General features: G+C 45.0%; 1 protein-coding gene across 2 annotated transcripts in view; it reads left to right on the forward strand.

The window, feature by feature from the left end:
• The window catches only part of B4GALT1 (beta-1,4-galactosyltransferase 1), an 87,585-nt gene that overhangs the window by 57,882 nt on the left and 8,634 nt on the right, over nucleotides 1-21,069 (forward strand). Inside the window, exon 3 of one of the 2 annotated variants that reach the window (XM_032753893.2) lies at nucleotides 5,498-6,201. The exons of the other annotated variant lie outside the window; for it this stretch is intronic. Within the exon in view, the coding sequence (XP_032609784.1) occupies nucleotides 5,498-5,710 (213 nt within the window). The 3' untranslated portion in view covers nucleotides 5,711-6,201. Of the gene's footprint in view, nucleotides 1-5,497; nucleotides 6,202-21,069 lie in introns of those variants that run through there. 2 annotated transcript variants of the gene reach the window in all.

Here is a 21,069-nt window from a genome sequence, read left to right on the forward strand (position 1 = left end):
GGTGCCTCCTCCTTGGTGGCCCTGGGTCAGGCTGGTTGGATTGAATTGGCACTCCTGAAGAAGGGCCACAGGAAACCAGTGAGCAGGAGAGCCACCCCTGGCAGGGAGCTGCAGGTCCTGCCAGGACAAAGCTGTGAATGTGGGGCATCAGCTAGGAAACAGGAGCAGAAAGGGCAGCCTCTTGTAGCCACTCCAGGGCCATCTGGCTGTCTCCATCTATCCATGTCACTGCTGGAGGGATCCCTGGTGATCTCAGGCCTGTGCAAAGGTGGCCTGGGGTTCAGATCTGGCCTTCAAACAGGACAACTCTGGTCCTTTGGACAAAATGCTGCCTTAGAGGGTCTGACAAAATTAAAAAAAAAAAACAAAAAACCTGTTTCTTTCCTTCTCACACACAACCACTCACAACACTTCAGTTCTGCCCCAGATATGTGGGGATTTCTCTCCACCAACAAGCAGTTTTCCAGTGGACACTAGCTGGGTGTCCTACAATTTAACTCAATTCTGACACTGTCTGCCTGGAGATAGCATTGGATCCCACAGGTTGAGGGCTCAGTCTCACAAGACTGCCTCCACTGCAGATGCCAGTCACAAGTAGTTGGTTGTGACCTATGCTTTAAAAAAATGTTTTTTGGATACAGGGCCTTGCTGTGTCACCCAGGCTGGCCTCAAACTCCTGGGCTCACGCAATCCTCCCACCACAACTTACCAAGTAGAAGTAGCTGAGCTGCAGGCTTATACCACTCACCCAGCTATAGTTGTGACCTATACTTCTGACCAACCAGCTATAAATTGGGGTTCCCATGAGCCTCTTCTTGGGTTTAATTTGCTAGGACAGCTTACAGAACTCAGTGTAACACTTAACATTTACTGGTCTTATTATAAGTGATATTAGAAAGGATACCGATGAAGAACTGGATGGAGAGATGCATAGGGCAAGGCATGGGGGAGGGGGAGAGAAGCTTCCATGCCCTCTCCAGGGGCTCCACCCTCCAGACACCTCCACGTGTTCAGCTATCTGGAAGCTCATCTGACCCTGTCCTTCTGGTTTTTATGGAAGCTTCATCACATAGGCCTGATAGATTACATCATTGGCCATTGCCAGTCAGCTCAACCTTCAGCCCCTCTCCCCTTCCTGAAGGATGGGAGTGGGACTGAAAGTGCCAACCTTCTCATCATGGCTTGGTCTTTCTGGTGACCAGTCCCCATCCAGGAGTTCACTGAGAATAATTTCATTAAAACAAAAGACGTTCCTGTCACCCGGGAAATTCCAAGGGATTAGAAGCTCTGTCAGGAACCAGGGTCAAGCACCAAGTATTAGAACAAAAGATTGTCCTAGCACCCTATTGCTCAGGAAATTATAAGAGTTTTAGGGGCTCTGTACCAGGAACCCAGCGCAGAGGTCAAATATGTATATTTTATTATATCACAGTGCCACACAGGACTTTGCAAGCTGTAAGGTCTGAGTGAAGTGGAGCACACAGTGAAAGGTTAAGTTCATCCTTTCACTGGTGTGCTCCACTTCACTGAGACACATATCCACACAGACACACAGAGACCCACACATCCACCCAGACACACGCATCCACCCACACACTTCCACACATGCCTACACACCAACATGCATAACACACCTGACATGTGCCTATGAGAGGTCAGAATACCTGGATTCAAATCCTGCCACTGCCTCTTATTCTGTGACCATGAGCAAATGACTTGGCCTCTCTGTGCCTCAGTTTCTCACAAAATGCCTTTCAGAATTTTTTTTTTTTTTTTTTTTTTTTTTTTAGAGACAGTTTCAATATGTTGACCAGGCTGGTCTCAAACTCTCGGCTTCAAGCAATCCTCTTGCCTCAGTCTCCCAAAGTGCTGGGATTGCAGGTGTGAGCCACTGCACCTGGCCCCTAGTTTTTCTATTATTTGTTTGTTTTTTAGAGACAGGGATCTCACTATGTTGCCCAGGCTGGATTCAAACTCCTGGGCTTAAGCAATCCTGCCTCAGTTTCTGGTTCTGTGTAATGGGAGTTAGAACCTATTTCATAGGGCTGTTATGAAGATTAAGTGAGTTAATACCATACTTATGAAGCACTTAGAACATGCCTGGCTCATAATAGGCACGACCAGTGTTACGCTTGTTTAATCGTTTGAAATGCACGTGGGCATATGTGTTGACATATACAGACATATTGCACAGATATACATAGCACATACTCAGGTGCTGGGGATCTTCCCTTTTCCTCTTCTAGGGCACACATCTTGAACTTTACTATGTGGCAGTTGGGTGAGTAAACCTCAGGGCGAGTGACTGCTGCTATTCTGGAGACACCCAGGACCTCACCAACAGTGTTTCCCTCCCCCTTCCACGCCCCACCTGAGTGAAGGTGTTTAGGATGGCAGCCTTGGGGAGGGAGAGAGGTTGAACCCCCTCCCCATGGGCTCCAAGGGACCAGGGAGGGAGGTAGGAGGAAGAGGGCCAAGGACAGGATCCTAGGCTCAGCCATTTCCTCGAGAAATGCTCTGTTTCTAGTCTCACACGGGACCCAGAAGAACCAAGTCTGAGCCAAGCAGAGCCCTATAATCATGAGAGTAATCAGCAGATCCCCCACATACCACCTCGTTTCCATGGGAGAATGTGGCCCAGGTGCCAAATCACTGGCCTACAGCTGTTCTTTGGAGGCAGAGCCAAGGGGCCCAAGGAGGCGGCTGCCCCTGGGGGTGAATGAGTGGTGCCTCCCTGGGTGAGACATGTTTGCTGCTCTCGACTGAGGCCAGCTGTGTGGGGGTGGTGGGGGGAGAGGGGAGGGAATGAGGATGGTCACATTGACCACATTCTGAGGGTTACCAAGTTTCTGCCACGTATCCAGGCTCTTTCCCTCTTGTTTCTTCCAGGAGGTGGGATTTCAGACATTCCTAAGGGCTGGTTTCTTCTTAGAACTGGAACTTCTTACCATGTCAGAAAGGAAATGAGGTTTGTCTGGCTGAGCCAGTCATGGCAGGCAAGCCTCATTTCCGTCTTTGGCAGTGTCCCCAGGCAGGGAACGTGGCTACTGCCTTTTTCTGGGCTTCAGGACCTGTACCCAGGGTGTGAGGCAGAGGAACCCCAGGTGCAGAGGAGGTTGTTATGAGTGATAGGGTCAATAGACTGGAAACCAGAGGAACATGGCACCCCAAGGACATTTGCCCTGCAGCGAGATGTGTGCCAGGGTCACCAAGAGTAGAGACAGGGCACAATGATGTCACGGTGTATTTGGGGAGAGTGAGTGCCAGGTCACCAGGCAGGGAGCCTGGAAAGACAAACCAGGAGGAAGCCATACAATGACCATTACTTGTGGCTGTCTCTGACTCCCCACTTGCTGTGCGATGCTGGGCAAGTCGGTTCCCCTCTCTGTGTCTCTGCTCTTTTGTTTTATGACTTGCTCTCAGAATCCACGCTTGGTCTCCCCACAGGTCTGCCCTTCCTCCAGTAGGAAGTGCCCTGCTGTTGACTTTTCCTCTTGCCCTGTGACTAACCTCTGTCTTCTTGAGGGAAGTCCATTTATTTCTGGGTCATCATTTGTAAAAACAGCAGGATCACCCCTTCCTGCTCTCCTCCCTCCCTCCCTCCCTCCCTCCCAGGGCTTCCTGGAGCATCATGGGGTAAGCTGTTAAAGTTCTACCTGGTGAGGGAGGGCTGATATGGTGTTGGAGACATCTCCCTCTTCTGCCCAATGCCATCCACGCTCCATTGTTGTCCCTCAAAAGTGCTTCTTTGTCTCCATCCTTCCTCTCACCTGCTCTTCCTTAACTTTCCAAAACTCAGGCATCCTGATCATTCCCTACCAAGCTCAGCAGGGTCAAGAGTACACAGGGGCCTGAGGGAGAAGCACAGGGATGCGGACGGGGCAGCTGTGCCTCTGCTCAGCTCCCAGGAGTAAGAGATGGGGTTAAGAGGAGTGTAGAAGCCAACTCCCTCCCCAGATTCCTTTCAGCTGGGCCATCTGTCCTTTGACAAAGGGATCTAGGATTTCCTGACCTTAAGAAGGCTCCCAGTGGAAATGCAAATAAAAACCACAAAGAGATACACCCATTTGGATGGTTATTATTTTAAAAACCAGAAACACAAAATAAGTGTTGGCAAAGATATGCAGAAATTGGAATGTTAGCCATTGTTGATTCAGAGTAAAAGAAAAAAAGAAGAAATTGGAATACTCGTGCCTTGCTGGTAGGATTGTAAAATGGTGGAACCCCTATGGAAAATGGTATGGAAATTCCTCTAAAAATTAAACATGGAATTACCATAGAATCCAACAAGTCCATTTTTAGCTATATACCCAAAAGAAATGAAAACAGGAGCCTGAGCAGATACTAATTCTAGCACTATTATTCACAGTAGCCAAAAAAAAAACAAAAAAACCCACGAGTCCATTGATGGATAAACAAAAGGCGGTATATACATACAATGGAATATCGGTCAGCCTTAAAAGGGGAGGAAATTCTGACATAGACTACAACTCGGATGAACCTTGAAGATACTATGCTAACCAAAATAAGTCAGTCACAAAAGGACAAATATCATATGATTGCACTTAGACGAGTTAGCTAAAATAGTCAAATTCACAGAGACAGAAGGCAGAATGGTGGTTGTCAGGGGCAGGGGGAGGGAAGGGGAATGGGGAGTTATTGTTTAATGAGTACAGAGTTTCAGTTGGCGAAGATGAAAAAGTTCTGGAAATGGATGGTGGTAGTGCAACAATATGAATGTACTTAATGCCACAGAACTTTACATTGGCACTCTGCCCCCGATGACTGGCTTTTCAGTTGCTACCTGTTCCCATTTAAAAATGGTTAAAATGGGCTGGCATGGTGGCTCATGTCTGTAATCCTAGCACTTTGGGAGGCTGAGGCAGGAGGATCACCTGAGGTTGGGAGTTCGAGACCAGCCTGACCAACACGGAGAAACCCTGTCTCTACTAAAAATACAAAATTAGCCAGGCATGGTGGTGCATGCCTGTAATCCCAGCTACTCGGGAGGCTGAGGCAGGAGAATCACTTGAACCTGGAAGGCGGAGGTTGTGGTGAGCCGAGATTGGGCCATTGCATTCCAGCCTGGGCAACAAGAGTGAAACTCCGTCTCAAAAAATAAATAAATAAATAAATAAATAAGGTTAAAATGTAGAGGCCGGGAGCAGTGAGTGGCTCACGCCAGTAATCCCAGCACTTTGGGAGGCCAAGGTGGGCAGATCACTTGAGGTCAGGAGTTTGAGACCAGCCTGGCCAACACGGTGAAACCCCGTCTCTACTAAAAATACAAAAATTAGCTAGGTGTGGCGGCACATGCCTTTAATCCCAGGCACGCAGGAGGCTGAGGCAGGAGAATTGCTTGAACCCAAGAGGTGGAAGTTGCAGTTCATTTACTTAGCACGTCACTGCACTCCAGCCTGGGCAACAGAGTGAGACTGTCTCAAAAAAAAAAAAAAGGTAAAATGATGCATTTTATGTTATGTGTATTTTACCACAGTATGAAAAAATAAGAAGGCTCCCTGTGGTGAAGCCTTCGCCCGGACTCTTCTGCTCTGGAGGTGGCAGAGCATGGTGGTTAGCCCCAGCATCCTCCTGGAGATTTGAGCGTGAGACGTGCTGGCCACGCGGGCTGTGCCACCTGAGGAGGATTGGCCAGTCACAGGGACTCAGCCTGGTTGCTGAATCCAGCTGGGGACCTTGCCCCCAGTGACTGGCTTTTCAGCGGCTACCTGTTCTCAAGACAAATGCTGTCCTCCCCTAAGGAGTCTAGGCTGTGGCAAAGCTATGACATAGGTACAACCGTCCTTTTGCCAGGTGGGGCTTAGGTGGAGAAGTTGAAGCCTGGACTCAGTCAAGATCTCAGGGTTGAGAGCAAGGAGCCCCTTACTCCCAGGGTGCCCACTTGGTTCCCACTGACTGTTGGTGGAAACTAGGGGCTGAGCTGGAGGCTTTTTAGTGGAAGAAATGACAAGCTGGGGGCTGGATTATCCCTGGGGTGAAAATGGGTCAGCTAGATAGGTTATGTCTTGAGGGAGAGGAGGGTCCCCTGGTGTCAGGAAGGAGAGCCTGAACTCCGTGTTAGACCCTGGATTGGAGAGTGGGCAGGACATTTGGAAGAGACAGGACTTGGTACTGGCGAGGGTACTACCACACCCATTCTGGGAGTGGACTATAGAAAAATAAATCTTAAAAGTGGACCTATCTTTTGACCTCACAAGTCAACTTCTAGGAATTCATCCTAAGAAAACAAAGTCACACCCCAAGATGTATGTGCATCAGTGTTCGCCCTAGTGCTGTTTGTAGCTCTGGAAAATGAGAAGCCACCATCAACAGGGGACTGTGCTAAGTAAAATGAAGTACATCCAAACAATCAAGTACTATGCAACCATTGAGAATGATGAAGTGGATCTGTATTTATCGATTGGAAAGAGGCCTAAGGAAACAAAGGAAACTACAGAGTGGTCTTTCCATATGAGGCAGGGAAATGTATGAATAATTTAGTGCAGAAATTACTCTGTAATTGTTTGTGGGAGCAGATGCACGGGCAAAAAATTGAAGATGATTTTCCTCCTCTACATAGCCTGGGGCCAGGCCCCTGTTCTGAGCATCCCTGCCCCACCCTGGGCTGAGGCCTTTGTTCAGAATGTTGGCCCTGTTGAGAGGACATGCTGGCTTGTCCTCTGGGAGGAGTTGCATTCCCCACAAATCCCCCAGTCTTGGAAGGCGATGCAGGGTTCCTGCCCTGGGGGAATGGTGGAGGCCTGAACCCTGTTCACAGGTGGTGGGATATGGCATGGCTGTAGGAAGGTCTGAGAAGGCAGGACAGGAGCTCAACATAGGCTGGGGGGGCTTCTGGCAATTCTCTCAGGTTTAGAAAAATCGTTACGACATTTCTTGCCACTCTTTTGTGAGTGCAATTGAACTGTCAAGCCCAAGACACTAAAGAATGGAAAGAATGCGGTAGGAGAGGAACACTGTCTTGGCTCTGGAGGGGCGAGATTCGCCTCTTGTGCCTGATCAGAGCTTGACAAGGGAGACCCCTTTTCTAGTAGATCTTTGACTCCAGAATCTAGGAGCCCTGTTGCAGAGGGAGGCCCTGACATCTGGATTTTGACACAGACCTGAGCCTGGAGCTGTTGGAAACTCATTTCTGGGACAGATGTGGAATGCTGGACAATCAAACGTCGCCGGGGCCTTTGGAGTGCTCCCTGTGTCCTGTTGCGGTGGCCACAGTGACTTTGGTATCCCCCGATGACAGAAGCACAGGAGAAAGGCCAGCTCCATGGCCCAGCTCTTAGTTCCCACCTTCCTCCAAGGCGGGCCTGTGGGGCAGGGAGGGTGCAGGTGGACTCGTGAACCCCTCACCCGTGTTCACCCTCCATGAGCACACTCGGCGCTTTCCCACGTACCGTGTGTTGCTCCTTACAATAATCCCAGCATGGGAAACTTAGGCTCAGGGAGCTCACATGACTTGCACAAGGTCACACAGAGTTTGGGTCTGACACAGATCTCCTGAGTCCCAGGCTAGGGCTCTGGCCACTGGACCATGACCCAGCTCCTCATCCACATAGTGTAGGAGCGGGGGGATGGAGGCTGTGAGGTGCCTTGCCCCAGCCAGGGAAGTTGTGGCCTCAGCAGCACTGCCGAGAGAAGTACAGCCTGGATCCAGGGCTGGAGCCAAGAGCACCTTTGAGATGAGATTGTTTGTGTTTTGTTTTGTTTTCCCTTTACTGTTTTAGAGGACTTAGGAACCTCGTAAACTTGACAGCGACAGTTCCGTATACCAGGGGCATCAGTGTCACCACCTTCTGGTGGATGTACAGGAATGGTTAACACTGAAACAATCCATGAGGACGCAAGGAGGCCTGAGGCGTGGGGAAGAGGGAGGAAGGGAGACTCCTGAGGGCTGGGGATGCAAGTGGACCTGAAGACATGGGGCTTTCTGCCTCTGAAGCATCACCCTGGGCAGCAACAACCAGTTCCTGCTTCATGGACAACACAGCTTCTTAATCCTCCTGGACCTGCCCTGCCTGGGCCAACACCTGGTGCTCAGGAGGGCTCAGCACAGTGTCTGTCTCAAGACTGTGGGGACCCAGAAGGCCAGGTGGAGACCTAGGATTCCCCAATAAGGCCTAGATGCCTGCTCAGTTCTCCCTTTCTCTTCTGGGCACCTTTCCTCCCCGACTGTACACCCTCTTCCCAAAGGAGGGCAATTGCCACACTATTCCAAGACCCCCTGTAAGTTCTCAGCCAAAGGCATTTTCCTAAGTGAAGCCAGGGGCTGTGGTTTGTTTTGATGACAAGCTGAATCAAGACTGCTAAAAAGCAGGCTGTTGGGTTTAACTTCATCGACTCCAAGCCTCAATGATTTGTGTTTCCTGCGGTTTGCTCTGGATAGACGCTGACCTAGTGACAAAGAGACTATGGAATGGGGAGAGAAGAATTGCATGCTGAGGACAGGAGAAATCTCCCCCATGAACAATTTGTCTGTTGGGCAAGAAATCTCATATGTCAGCTTGGGCCATTCCCACCAGCTTGGAATGCTCTGTGTCTGACTCAGATGCTGTGTGTGTCTCCAGGGTGCTGGGCTTGGTGGCCTCGGTGAGTTTGGCTGGCAGATCTTGGCCCTGCTGGCTCCTAGGGTCCATGGGCACTCTTCCTGTCTTGGGTCTACCCTATTATGAAGGTTCACTGCCCACAACATTCAGGAGACTGTTCCAAGGGTTTTCTTTGTGGGAGACAAGGCCTGCCAGGCCTTTCCCTGGCCCCTCTCCAACCCTGATGTCAGTACACATCCTAGCATACTGCTGGGAATGCCTCAATTTGGGGGAGTGCAATTAGTTGAGGGAACTGAGGAAGTGCTGTACTGGGAGCCTAGGGTTGACTCCTGGGTGACCAAGGCCAGAATGTCAAAGGCATTTGAACCACAGCGACTCCATCTTGAATTGGGGCTGGGTGAAATAAGGCTGAAACCTACTGGGCTGCATTCCCAGAAGGTTAGGCATTCTTAGTCACAGGATGAGACTGAAGGTTGGCATAGGATACAGGTCACAGACCTGGAGTGGTGGCTCACACCTGTAATCCCAGCACTTTGGGAGGGCAAGGCGGGCAGATCACCGGAGGTTAGGAGTTTGAGACCAGTCTGGCCAACATGGCAAAATGCCATCTTTACTAAAAATACAAAAATTAGCCGGGCATGGTGGTGGGCAGCTGTAATCCCAGCTGCTCGGGAGGCTGAGACAGGAGAATCACTTGAACCTGGGAGGCGGAGGTTGCAGTGAGCCGAGATCACACCATTGCACTCCAGCCTGGGCAACAAGAATGAAACTCCATCTAAAAAAAAAAAAAAAAAAAAAGATAGAGGTCACAAAGACCTTACTGATAAAACAGGATGCCGTAAAGAAACCAACCAAAACCAAGATGGCGATGAAAGTGACCTCTGGTGTCCTCACCGCTCACTATAGCTAATTATAATGCATTAGCATGCTAAAAGACATTCCCATTCCCATCAGTGCCATGACAGTTTAAAAATGCCATGGCAATGTCTGGAAGTTACCCTATATGGTCTAAAAAGAGGAGGAACCCTCATTTCTGGGGAAATCCCCACCCCTTTCCCAGAAAACTCATGAATAATTCACCTCTTGTTTAGCATATAATCAAGAAATAACTATAAGTATGCTCAGTCAAGCAGCCCACACCACTGTTCTGCCAGTGGAGTAGCCATTCTTTTATTCTTTTGCTTTCTTAATAAACTTGCTTTCATTTTACTCCACGGACTTGCCCCAAATTCTTTCTTGCAAGAGATCCAAGAACCCTTTCTTGGGGTCTGGATTGGGATCCCTTTCCTGTAATAAGATCATCTCTCTAGTCCCCATCTGGAAACGGGGTCAGGAGGCTGTGAGGGCCTTTCAAAGAGTTTTCCAAGAAAACTCTTCAGCCTGATTATAGTTACTGCTAGGGTGCTAAAGACAGGACTCCCATCCTCCCTCAAGGTCTCAAAGCCAGAAACAAAGGTCTACTTTGTCAATCCAGGAAACTAGGGAAGGGAGGAATGGAGGAAGGGCAGCCCCTGGTAGTTCCGAGGGATCCCCCAGGGCATGGCCAAGAGGCCAAAGGGAGCTAGGCCTCGGCTGCATGTTTTCCTGGAAGGCTCTACTGCTTTTCCTTCTTCAGCTGGCCTCTACCCCTGGACCAAAGCCGCAAAGACACAAAGTTCAGCAAAACACAAAACTTGTCCCAAGAGTCTCTGGTGACCTAGTTCTGGTGACCAAATTCTGGCCTGAGGCTGACCCCAAGGGAACCTCAGAGCATCAGCCTTTCACAGCGCCCTGGGGGTATTCAGTCCTGAGTACCTTGGCTGTAAGGCCAGCCCACTGCTGAAGTCCCCCTTCCCAGAGTCAACCAGAGGGCCACTCTTTTTCAAAGGGACTTGGTGGTCAGGCGCCAACTGTACTTTACCAGAGAGGAGGGGAACCCAGTAGGAGCTTTAGGGCTATGGGCCAAGGAGACCCTACTAACCTGGAAGGCAGTAATTATCTCCTCCGCAGGTATTCACAGCATTTTCTGGGTCACAAAGCACCTCCATAGCTTGGGAGGCCTGTTGCTCACGACAGCTTTGGGAGGTGACATGGTGGTTGGCCAAATGTAAAGAGTATGGACTTTAGAGCCAGATACGTTTGGGTTTAAAGACTTGGCTTCAGGCCAGGCATGATGGCTCATGCCTATAATTCCAGCATTTTGGGAGGCCGAGGCAGGCAGATCACCTGAGGTCAGGAGTTCGAGACCAGCCTGGCCAACTTGTTGAAACCCTGTCTGTACCAAAAATACAAAAATTAGCCAGGCGTGGACTCTGTCTCAAGACAAATAAAAAACTAAAAAAAAAATAAAGACCTGGCTTCACCACATAGTCACTAGGGAACTGTAGGCAAATTGCTTTTTTGTGGACTTCCACAATTATCCCAGTACTGTTTATTGAAAAGCTGTTGTCCTTTCCCCACTGTACTTCAATGCCACCTTGGTCATAGAGCAAGTGTCCTTTCCTGTGAGGGTCTGTCCCTGGACTCTATTCTAGTTCATGGCTTTATTTATCTATTGTTGTCCCACTACCATATTGTATTAATTAGTATACCTTTTTACTGAACCTTGTTCTTTTTTTATTGAGTGTCTTGGCTCTTGCATTTCCATATGAACTTTACAATCAGTCTCTCAAGAGCCACCAAAAAACCCCACCATAATCACCCCACTTTTTGAGATATTGATTGAAATGCTGGTAAGTTTATGGATCACTACAAGAGACCTGATATCTTTAAAACATTGAACCTCCAACGTATAAACAAGATAGAATCCTCTTTTGGTTTAGGTCTTCTTTCATTTCTTCACAGGGATCTTATACATTTTTATTATTTTTCCCCATGTATTGTGTATATTTTTACTCTTTTTTATTTTTTGAGACAGAGTCTTGCTCTGTCGTCCAGCGGGGAGTACAGTGGCATGATCTCGGCTCACCGCAACCTCCACCTCCCAGGCCCAAGTGATTCTCCCACCTCAGTCTCCTGAGTACCTGGAACTACAGGCACATGCAACTATGCCTGGCTGTTTTTTTCTATTTTCTGTGGAGACAGGCTTTCACCATGTTGCTCAGGCTGGTCTCGAACTCCTGGGCTCAAGTGATCCACCTGCCTTAGCTTCCCAAAGTGCTAGGATTATAGCCGTGAGCCATCGCGCCCAGTCTATTTTCACTATTTTTAAATACATGATAGCCTTTTGAAATATATTTTTCTTTTGTTGCTCATATATGTAAACACAATTTTCGTATATTGACCTTGTATTCAGTAACCTTGATAATTAATTCTAATAATTTTCTCCACATTCATTTGGATTTTCTAAGTATCTTCTATGAAGATTTCCTGTCATCTTTAAATGTTTCTTCCGGCCGGGCGCGGTGGCTCACGCCTGTAATCCCGGCACTTTGGGAGGCCAAGGTGAATAGATCGCTTGAGCTCAGGAGTTTGAGACCAGTCTGGGCAACATGGCGAAACCCCATCTCTACTAAAAATACAAAAATTAGCCAGGGATGGTGGCACGTGCCTGTAGTCCCAGCTACTTGGGAGGCTGAAGCAGGAGAATCACTTGAACCTGGGAGGTGGAATTTGTGGTGAGCCGAGATCGCACCACTGCACTCCAGCCTGGGCAACAAAGCAAGACTCCGCCTCAAAAAAAAAAAAAAAAAAAAAGGTGTTTCTTCCTTTCCAATCTCGAAGCTTTTATTTCGTACCTTCCTGTGCTGTCTAGGACTTTCATTACAATGTTGAATAGAGTAGTAGAGAGGTATTTTCATTTATTCTAAGTCTAGGTCTCTAAAGGAAAACTAAAGTTTCACCATTAAGAAGGGTATTTGATATAGTTAAGAATGATATTTGAAGGCCGGGTGCGGTGGCTCATGCCTGTAATCCCAGCACTTTGGGAGGCCGAGGCGGGTGGATACCCTGAGGTCGGGAGTTCGAGGCTAGCCTGACCAACATGGAGAAAACCCGTCTCTACTAAAAATACAAAAAAATCAGCCAGATGTGGTGGTGCATGCCTGTAATCCCAGCTACTTGGGAGGCTGAGGCAGGAGAATCACTTGAACCCAGGAGGCGGAGGTTGTGGTGAGCCGAGATCATACCATTGCACTCCAGACTGGGCAACAAGAGTGAAACTCCGTTTCAAAAAAAAAAAAAAGATATTTGATATAGTTTTATGTAGACTTTCATTAAACTAAGAAAATTCCCTTCTATTCCTTGTTTGGTAAGAGTTAAGTTTTTTGTTTTGTATTGTTTTGTTTTAATCATGAATGGATGTTGAATTTTATTAAATGCTTTTTGGCATCTATTAAAATGATCACATGATTTTTCTCCCTTATTCTTTTAATGGGGTAGATTTCTTGGATTGGTTTTCAAGTGTTAAGCCAAACTTGCATTCCTAGAATAGAAACAATTTACTCATCATGTAGTGACCTTTTTATGTATAGCAAGATTTGGTTGGCTAATCTACTATTTAGAATTTTTACATCGATGTTCATGACTGAAATTAGTAGGTAATTTTCCTTACTCATAATATCCTCCTTAGATTTTCATTTCGCTGAAAAAGTCTTTTTCCTTTTTATTTCAATCTCATAATTATGTTCAAAGAAAAAAGTTTTGTGGCCAAGCACACTGGCTTATGTCTATAATCCCAGCACTTTGGGAGGCCGAGGCAGGAGGATCATTTGAGCCAGGAGTTTGAGGCTGCAATGAGCCATGATCACACCACTGCACTCCAGCCAGGGTGACAGGATCAGAAGACCCTGTCTAAAAACGACAACAGAAAGGCCGGCAATGGTAGCTCAGGCCTATAATCCCAGCACTTTGGGAGGTCGAGGTGAGCAGATCACTTGAGGTCAGGAGTTCTAGACCAGCCTGGCCAACATGGTGAAACTCTGTCTCTACTAAAAATGTCTCTCTCAAAAGACCTTATTGTACTATGTTTACCTGTTTTCAGATTGCAGTTGACCATGGGTTAATGAAACCATGGAAAAGGAAACTGTGGATAAGAGGGGGACTGCTGTAGTCAGAATTTTAGGGGACAGTGTTCTGTGTATGTCTCTTAGGTCAAAGTTGTTAATTGTATTGTTCAAATCTTCTATTTCGTTAATGGATTTTTTTTTTTTTTTGAGATGGAGTCTCGCTCTGTTGCCCAGGCTGGAATGCAGTGGAGCAATCTCAGCTCACTGCAAGCTCCTCCTCCCGGGTTCATGCCATTCTCCTGCCTCAGCCTCCCAAGTAGCTGAGACTACAGGCACCTGCCACCACGCCCGGCTAATTTTTTGTATTTTTAGTAGAGACGGGGTTTCACTGTGTTAGCCAGAATAGTCTCGAATTCCTGACCTCATGATGTGCCCGCCTCGGCCTCCCAAACTGCTGGGATTACAGGCGTGAGCCACCATGCCCGGCCCTACCTTAATGAATTTTGAAATCAAATCTTCTATACTCTTTGCTTGTTGAAAATTTCCCACTAGGCTTGTAGCTTTTTCTATTTGTCTTTGTAGTTCTATCAGTTCTTACGTCTCGTGCTTTGAGACTATGTTATTAGAGATTTAGCGATTTAGGATTGTTGTATCTTCTGGGTTTAAGACTTTTTGGCCAGGGGCAGTGGCTCTCAGCTGTAATGCCAGCCCTTTGGGAGTCAGAGGTAGGCGGATCGCCTGAGGTCAGGAGTTTGAGACTAGCCTGGTCAACATGGCGAAACCCCCTCTCTACTAAAACTACAAAAATCAGCCAGGCAATGGTGGTACACGCCTGTAATCCCAGGTACTCGGGAGGCTGAGGCAGGGGAATTGCTTGAACCTGGGAGGCAGAGGTTGCAGTAAGCCGAGATCGCGACACTGCATTCCAGCCTAGGCAACAGAGTGAGACTGGGTCTCAAAAAAAAAAAAAAAAAAGATGTTTTGCCTTAAATTTTATCTAGGAATTATATAGTGGTGATGGCTGCATAATATTGTGAACATACTAAAAAAAAATTGAATTATATACTTTAAAAGGAAGGAGGAAACCAAGCTTTTATGATATATATATATATATATATATATATAATATAGGCATATCAGCTTTCTTTTAGAGTCTTCCAATTTTTTATTTCTCAGTCCTTTTACTTTCATTTTTTCTGTATCCTTATGCCTTACCTCTGTCTCTGGTAAATAGCATGTTGTTTGTTTTTTAAATCCTGTCTACTAATCCTTGTATTTTAACTGGAGAATTTCTTTTCCATTTATATTCACTGTAACTATTGGTATATTTCAGTCTGAATCTATAATTTTATTAAGTCCTTTCTTTCTGTCTTTTTTTTTTTTTTTTGAGACGGAGTCTTGCTCTGTTGCCCAGGCTGGATTGCAGTGGCGTGATCTTGGCTCACTGCAACCTCTGCCTCCCAGGTTCAAGATATTCTCTGGCCTCAGCCTCCCAAGGTAGCTGGGATTACAGGTGCATGCCACCACGCCTGGCTAATTTTTGTATTTTTAGTAGAGACAGAGTTTCACCATGTTGGCTAGGCTGGTCTTGAGCTCCTGACCTCATGATCCACCTGCCTCGGCCTTCCAAAGTGCTGGATTACAGGCGTAAGCCACCGTGCCTGGACCTAAATGCTTTCTATTTGTCTCCTCAGTCATCATCAGTGGCTTTGACATGAGAAGACTTTGTGGAATGGTAGAGAGGAAAGTCATATTGGAATAGGGTGGGAGTGAACAGATTGAGGGAACAGAAATAGCATTTTGGGGGCAACTCTTTCTAGAAGTTTCGCTATGAAGGAAAGCAGAGAAATGAGTTGGAGTATGAAAAGAAATAATAGGCCAAGGAAGAATTTTAAGAGTGAGAGATACCAGAGCATGTTTGTATGCTGAAAGAGCACTCTTTATGTGCTCTATATTCCCTTTTCTCTCCTTTCTTGCCTTCTTTTGAATTGATAATATATTTTTAACTTTTCTACATTTTTTCTCTGCTGGCTTGGAAATTATGCACTCTTTCACTATTCTTTTAGTAATACTACAGGGATTACTATATCCACCCTTGACTTATTTAAGTCTAATAAGAATTTATGTTCTTCCAGGATAATGCAAGAACCTTGGAACACTTTTACTCCATTTACTGTCTTGGCTTTTATGTCATTGTTGTTATACATTTTAATTTCATTTTCAACCTCATGTTATTATTATTGCTTTATACAGCCAGCATCAATTCAGGTTTATAAACATATTTACCATCTTCACTGTTTTTCATTCTTTTCTGCATTTTCAAGCTTTTTTTTTTTTTGAGACGGAGTCTCGCTCTGTTGCCCAGGCTGGAATGCAGTGGCACAATCTCGGCTCACTGCAAGCTCCGCCTCCCGGGTTCACGCCATTCTCCTGCCTCAGCCTCCTGAGTAGCTGGGACTACAGGCACCCGCCACTACGGCCAGCTAATTTTCTGTGTTTTTAGTAGAGACGGGGTTTCACCGTGTTAGCCAGGATGGTCTCGATCTCCTGACCTTGTGATCCACCCGCCTTGGCCTCCCAAAGTGCTGGGATTACAGGCATGAGCCACCGCGCTCGGCCATTTGCAAGCTTCTGTGTGGCATCATTTTCCTTTGACCTGAAGAACATTTTTTAGTGAGGCTCAACCAGTGACAGATTTTCTCATTTTTATTTGTCTGAAAATGTCTTTACTTTACTTTCATTCTTTTTGAGAAATTTTTAGAATGGAAAACTTCAAACATATGCAAAAGTAGAGAGACTAGTATAACGAACCTGTATATCCATTATTTAACTTCAACAATTATCAGCACCTATTCAATCTGTTTCCCACCACACAGTCCCCACCTAGTTCCAGATTATTTTGAAGAAAGTCCCTGGCATCATAATATTTCAACTGTAGGCCGGGCGCAGTGGCTCATGCCTGTAATCCCAGCACTTTAGGAGGCCGAAGCGGGTGGATTGCCTAAGGTCAGGAGTTCAAGACTAGCCTGGCCAACATGGTGAAACCCCGTCTCTACTAAAAATACAAAAAAATTAGCTGGGCATGGTGGGGGGTGCCTGTAATCCCAGCCACTTTGGGAGGCTGAGGCGGGAGAATCGCTTGAACCTGGGAGACAGGTTGCAGTGAGCCAAGATTGTGCCATTGCACTCCAGCCTGGGCAACGAGAGCGAAACGCTGTTTCAAAAAAAAACAAAAAAAAAAATCTGTAAATTCTTTAGTGTTATGCCTAAAAGATAAGTATTCGTTAAAAAAAAACACAATTTAAAATAAATTAAATTACTTAATATCAAATATTCAGTCAGTATTCAAATTCCTCTGATTTTTTCTTCTTTTATTTACAGTTTTTTTTTTTTTTTTTTTGAATCAGAATCTTACCTTTCTTCTTGAAGGGTATTTTTGCTGAATATAGAATTCAAATTTGGCAGTTATTTTCTTTCAGTACCTTAAATATGTAATTCCATTGTCTGCTGGTTTTCATTATTTCTGAGCAGAAGTCATTGATTAAATTGTTGCTTTTATTTTTTTTGGAAGATAATGCATCTTTACTCCTTTGACTGCTTTTAAGATTTTCTCTTTGTCACTGGTTTTGATGTGTCCCATGTAGACTATGTGTCCAATATACTATGACGTGTCCGGGTGCAGACTTCTTTTTATTTATTCTGTCTGGGTTTCTAGGATTTCTTGAATCTGTGATTTGATACCTTTCTTCTTTTATGGAAAGTCTTCAGCCATTAATCCTTCAGGATTTTCTTCTACCCCGTTATCTCTCTCTTCTGTCTTACTGGAACTTGAATTACACATGTGTTAGAACTTTTCATCACACTCTTTATGAATCATTTCCTCTCTTCTGTATTTTCCATACTTTTGTCTCTCTGCATTATTTCTGTTTTTTTATGACTTATTTTCTAATTCATAAATTCCCTCTTTAGTTTGTCAGATCAACTGGTAAACCTATCCATAATTATTTATTATTGATGATTGTATGGGTATACCTTGGAGAGATTGTGGGTTCAGTTCAAGACCACCACAATGAAGTGAATATTGCAATAAAGTGAGTCAAACAAATTTGCTGGTTTCTGAGTGTATATAATAGTTTATGTTTGCACTAGAGTCATTAAGTGTGCAATAGCATTATGTCTAAAAACCAATGTACATGCCTTGATTTTTAAATATTTTATTGCAGCCACAAGGTGGCTTATGACTATAGTCCCAGCTACTCAGGAGGCTGAAGTGGGAAGACTGCTTGAGCCCAGGAGTTTGAGGCTGCATTGAGCTATGATTATGCCACTGCACTTGAGCCTGGGTGACAGAGTGAGACCCTGTCTCTAAAAAGAAGGAGGAGGAGGAGGAGGAGGAGGAGGAGAGGAAGAGAGGGAGAAGGAGGAGAAGGAGAAGAAGAAGAAGAAGAAAAACATCGCTGAAAAAGGCTCTCACTTTGTGAGATAAAGAAACAAAGTGAGCACATGTTATCAGAAAAATGGCCTTGATAGATGGTCCAGGCAGGGTTGCCACAAACCTTCAATTTGTAAAAAGTGCAATTCCCCAAATAAATAAAATAAAATAAAGCGGTGCACAATAAAACAAAACATGCATGTGTTTTTGGTTCTTGAATTTCCATTTAGGTTCTTTTTTATTAATCCCAGTCCTCTGCTGAAATTCTCAACCATGCCTTTGAACATGGTAAACATAGTTACTTTAAAGTTGGTTTGTTGTCATGCCAACATTTGGAGCCCCTGTGGAGTTATTTCTATTATCTACTGGTTTTGCTGGTTTTCATTCATGCTATATTATCTCTTCATGAGCCAGAAATTGTATTTGCAAAATACAATGCAAAAAATTGCTTATAGCAATATATTGAGGCCTGTGATGTCTTCCTCCAGAAAGGCTTTAAATTTGCTTCTGCCAGGCTCTTCAGAGTCAATGGCATTCCAGAATTACCTTATTCTAGTTGCAGGGATGGAGATGATTTGAAGCTGATTCCAATTAGGGTCTGTCTACTTGTAATTCACCCTTACTTCCAAGTTTCAGCTGTTCCATATCTCAACTCGGGGAGGTTCATTAGGGCTCCTTTTTTTTTTTTTTTGAATACTTTAAGCTCTAGGGTACATGTGCACAACGTGCAGGCTTGTTACATATGTATACATGTGCCATGTTGGTGTGCTGCACCCATTAGCTCATCATTTACATTAGGTAATTCTCCTAATGCTATCCCTCCCCCCTCCCCCCACCCCCAACAGGCCCGGCTGTGTGATGTTCCCCACCCTGTGTCCAAGTGTTCTCATTGTTCAATTCCCACCTATGAGTGAGAACATATGGTGTTTGGTTTTCTGTCCTGGTGATAGTTTGCTCAGAATGATGGTTTCCTGCTTCATCCATGTCCCTACAAAGGACATGAACTCATCCTTTTTATGGCTGCATAGTATTCCATGGTGTATATGTGCCACATTTTCTTAATCCAGTCTATCATTGATGGACATTTGGGTTGGTTCCAAGTCTTTGCTATTGTGAATAGTGCCACAATAAACATACATGTGCATGTGTCTTTATAGCAGCACAATTTATAATCGTTTGGGTATATACCCAGTAATGGGATGGCTGGGTCAAATGGTATTTCTAGTTCTAGATCCCAGAGGAATTGCCACACTGTCTTCCACAATGGTTGAACTAGTTTACAGTCCCACCAACAGTGTAAAAGTATTCCTATTTCTCCACATCCTCTCCAGCACCTGTTGTTTCTTGACTTTTGAATGACTGCCATTCTAACTGGTGTAAGATGGTATCTCATTGTGATTTTGATTTTTATTTCTTTGATGGCCAGTGATGATGGGCATTTTTTCATGTGTCTGTTGGCTGCATAAATGTCTCCTTTTGAGAAGTGTCTGTTCATATCCTTTGCGTAATTTTTGATGGGGTTGTTTGATTTTTTCTTGTAAATTTGTTTAAGTTCTTTGTAGATTCTGGATATTAGCCCTTTGTCAGATGGGTAGATTGTAAAAATTTTCTCCCATTCTGTATGTTGCCTCTTCACTCTGATGGTAGTTTTTTTTTGCTGTACAGAAGCTCTTTAGTTTAATTAGATCCCATTTGTCAATTTTGGCTTTTGTTGCCATTGCTTTTGGTGCTTCAGTCATGAAGTCCTTGCCCATGCCTATGGCCTGAATGGTATTGCCTAGGTTTTCTTCTAGGGTTTTTATGGTTTTAGGTCTAACATTTAAGTCTTTAATCCATCTTGAATTAATTTTTGTATAAGGTGTAAGGAAGGGATCCAGTTTCAGCTTTCTACATATGGCTAGCCAGTTTTCCCAGCACCATTTATTAAATAGGGAATCATTTCCCCATTGCTTGTTTTCGTCAGGTTTGTCAAAGATCAGATGGTTGTAGATGTGTGGTATTTTTTCTGAGGGCTCTGTTCTGTTCCATTGTTCTATATCTCTGTTTTGGTACCAGTACCATGCTGTTTTGGTTACTGTAGCCTTGTAGTATAGTTTGAAGTCAGGTAGCGTGATGCCTCCAGCTTTGTTCTTTTGGCTTAGGATTGACTTGGCGATGCGGGCTCTTTTTTGGTTCCATATGAACTTTAAAGTAGTTTTTTCCAATTCTGTGAGGAAAGTCATTGGTAGCTTGATGGGGATGGCATTGAATCTGTAAATTACCTTGGGCAGTATGGCCATTTTCATGATATTGATGAGCATGGAATGTTCTTCCATTTGTTTGTGTTCTCTTTTATTTCATTGAGCAGTGGTTTGTAGTTCTCCTTGAAGAGGTCCTTCACATCCCTTGTAAGTTGGATTCCTGGGTCTTTTATTCTCTTTGAAGCAATTGTGAATGGGAGCTAATTCATGATTTGGCTGTTTGTCTATTATTGGTGTATAGGAATGCTTGTGGGTTTTGCACATTGATTTTGTATCCTGAGACTTTGCTGAAGTTGCTTATCAGCTTAAGGAGATTTTGGGCTGAGATGATGGGGTTTTCTAAATATGCAATCATGTCATCTGCAAACAGGGACAATTTGACTTCCTCTTTTCCTAATTGAATACCCTTTATTTCTTTCTCCTGCCTGATTGCCCTGGCCAGAACTTCCAACACTATGTTGAATAGGAGTGGTGAGAGAGGGCATCCCTGTCTTATGCCAGTTTTCAAAGGGAATGCTTCCAGTTTTTGCCCATTCAGTATGATATTGGCTGTGGGTTTGTCATAGATAGCCCTTATTATCTTGAGATATGTCCCATCAATACCTAGTTTATTGAGTTTTTTTAGCATGAAGGGCTGTTGAATTTTGTTGAAGGCCTTTTCTGCATCTATGGAAATAATCATGTGGTTTTTGTCTTCGGTTCTGTTTACATTATGGATTACGTTTATTGATTTGCATATGTAGAACCAGCCTTGCATCCCAGGGATGAAGCCCACTTGATCATAGTGGATAAGATTTTGATGTGCTGCTGGATTCGGTTTGCCAGTATTTTATTGAGGATTTTCACAGTGATGTTCATCAGGGATATTGGTCTAAAATTCTCTTTTTTTGTCGTGTCTCTGCCAGGCTTTGGTA

This window comes from Hylobates moloch, unplaced genomic scaffold (assembly GCF_009828535.3).
Source record: "Hylobates moloch isolate HMO894 unplaced genomic scaffold, HMol_V3 SCAFFOLD_19, whole genome shotgun sequence".
Lineage (NCBI taxonomy): Eukaryota > Metazoa > Chordata > Mammalia > Primates > Hylobatidae > Hylobates > Hylobates moloch.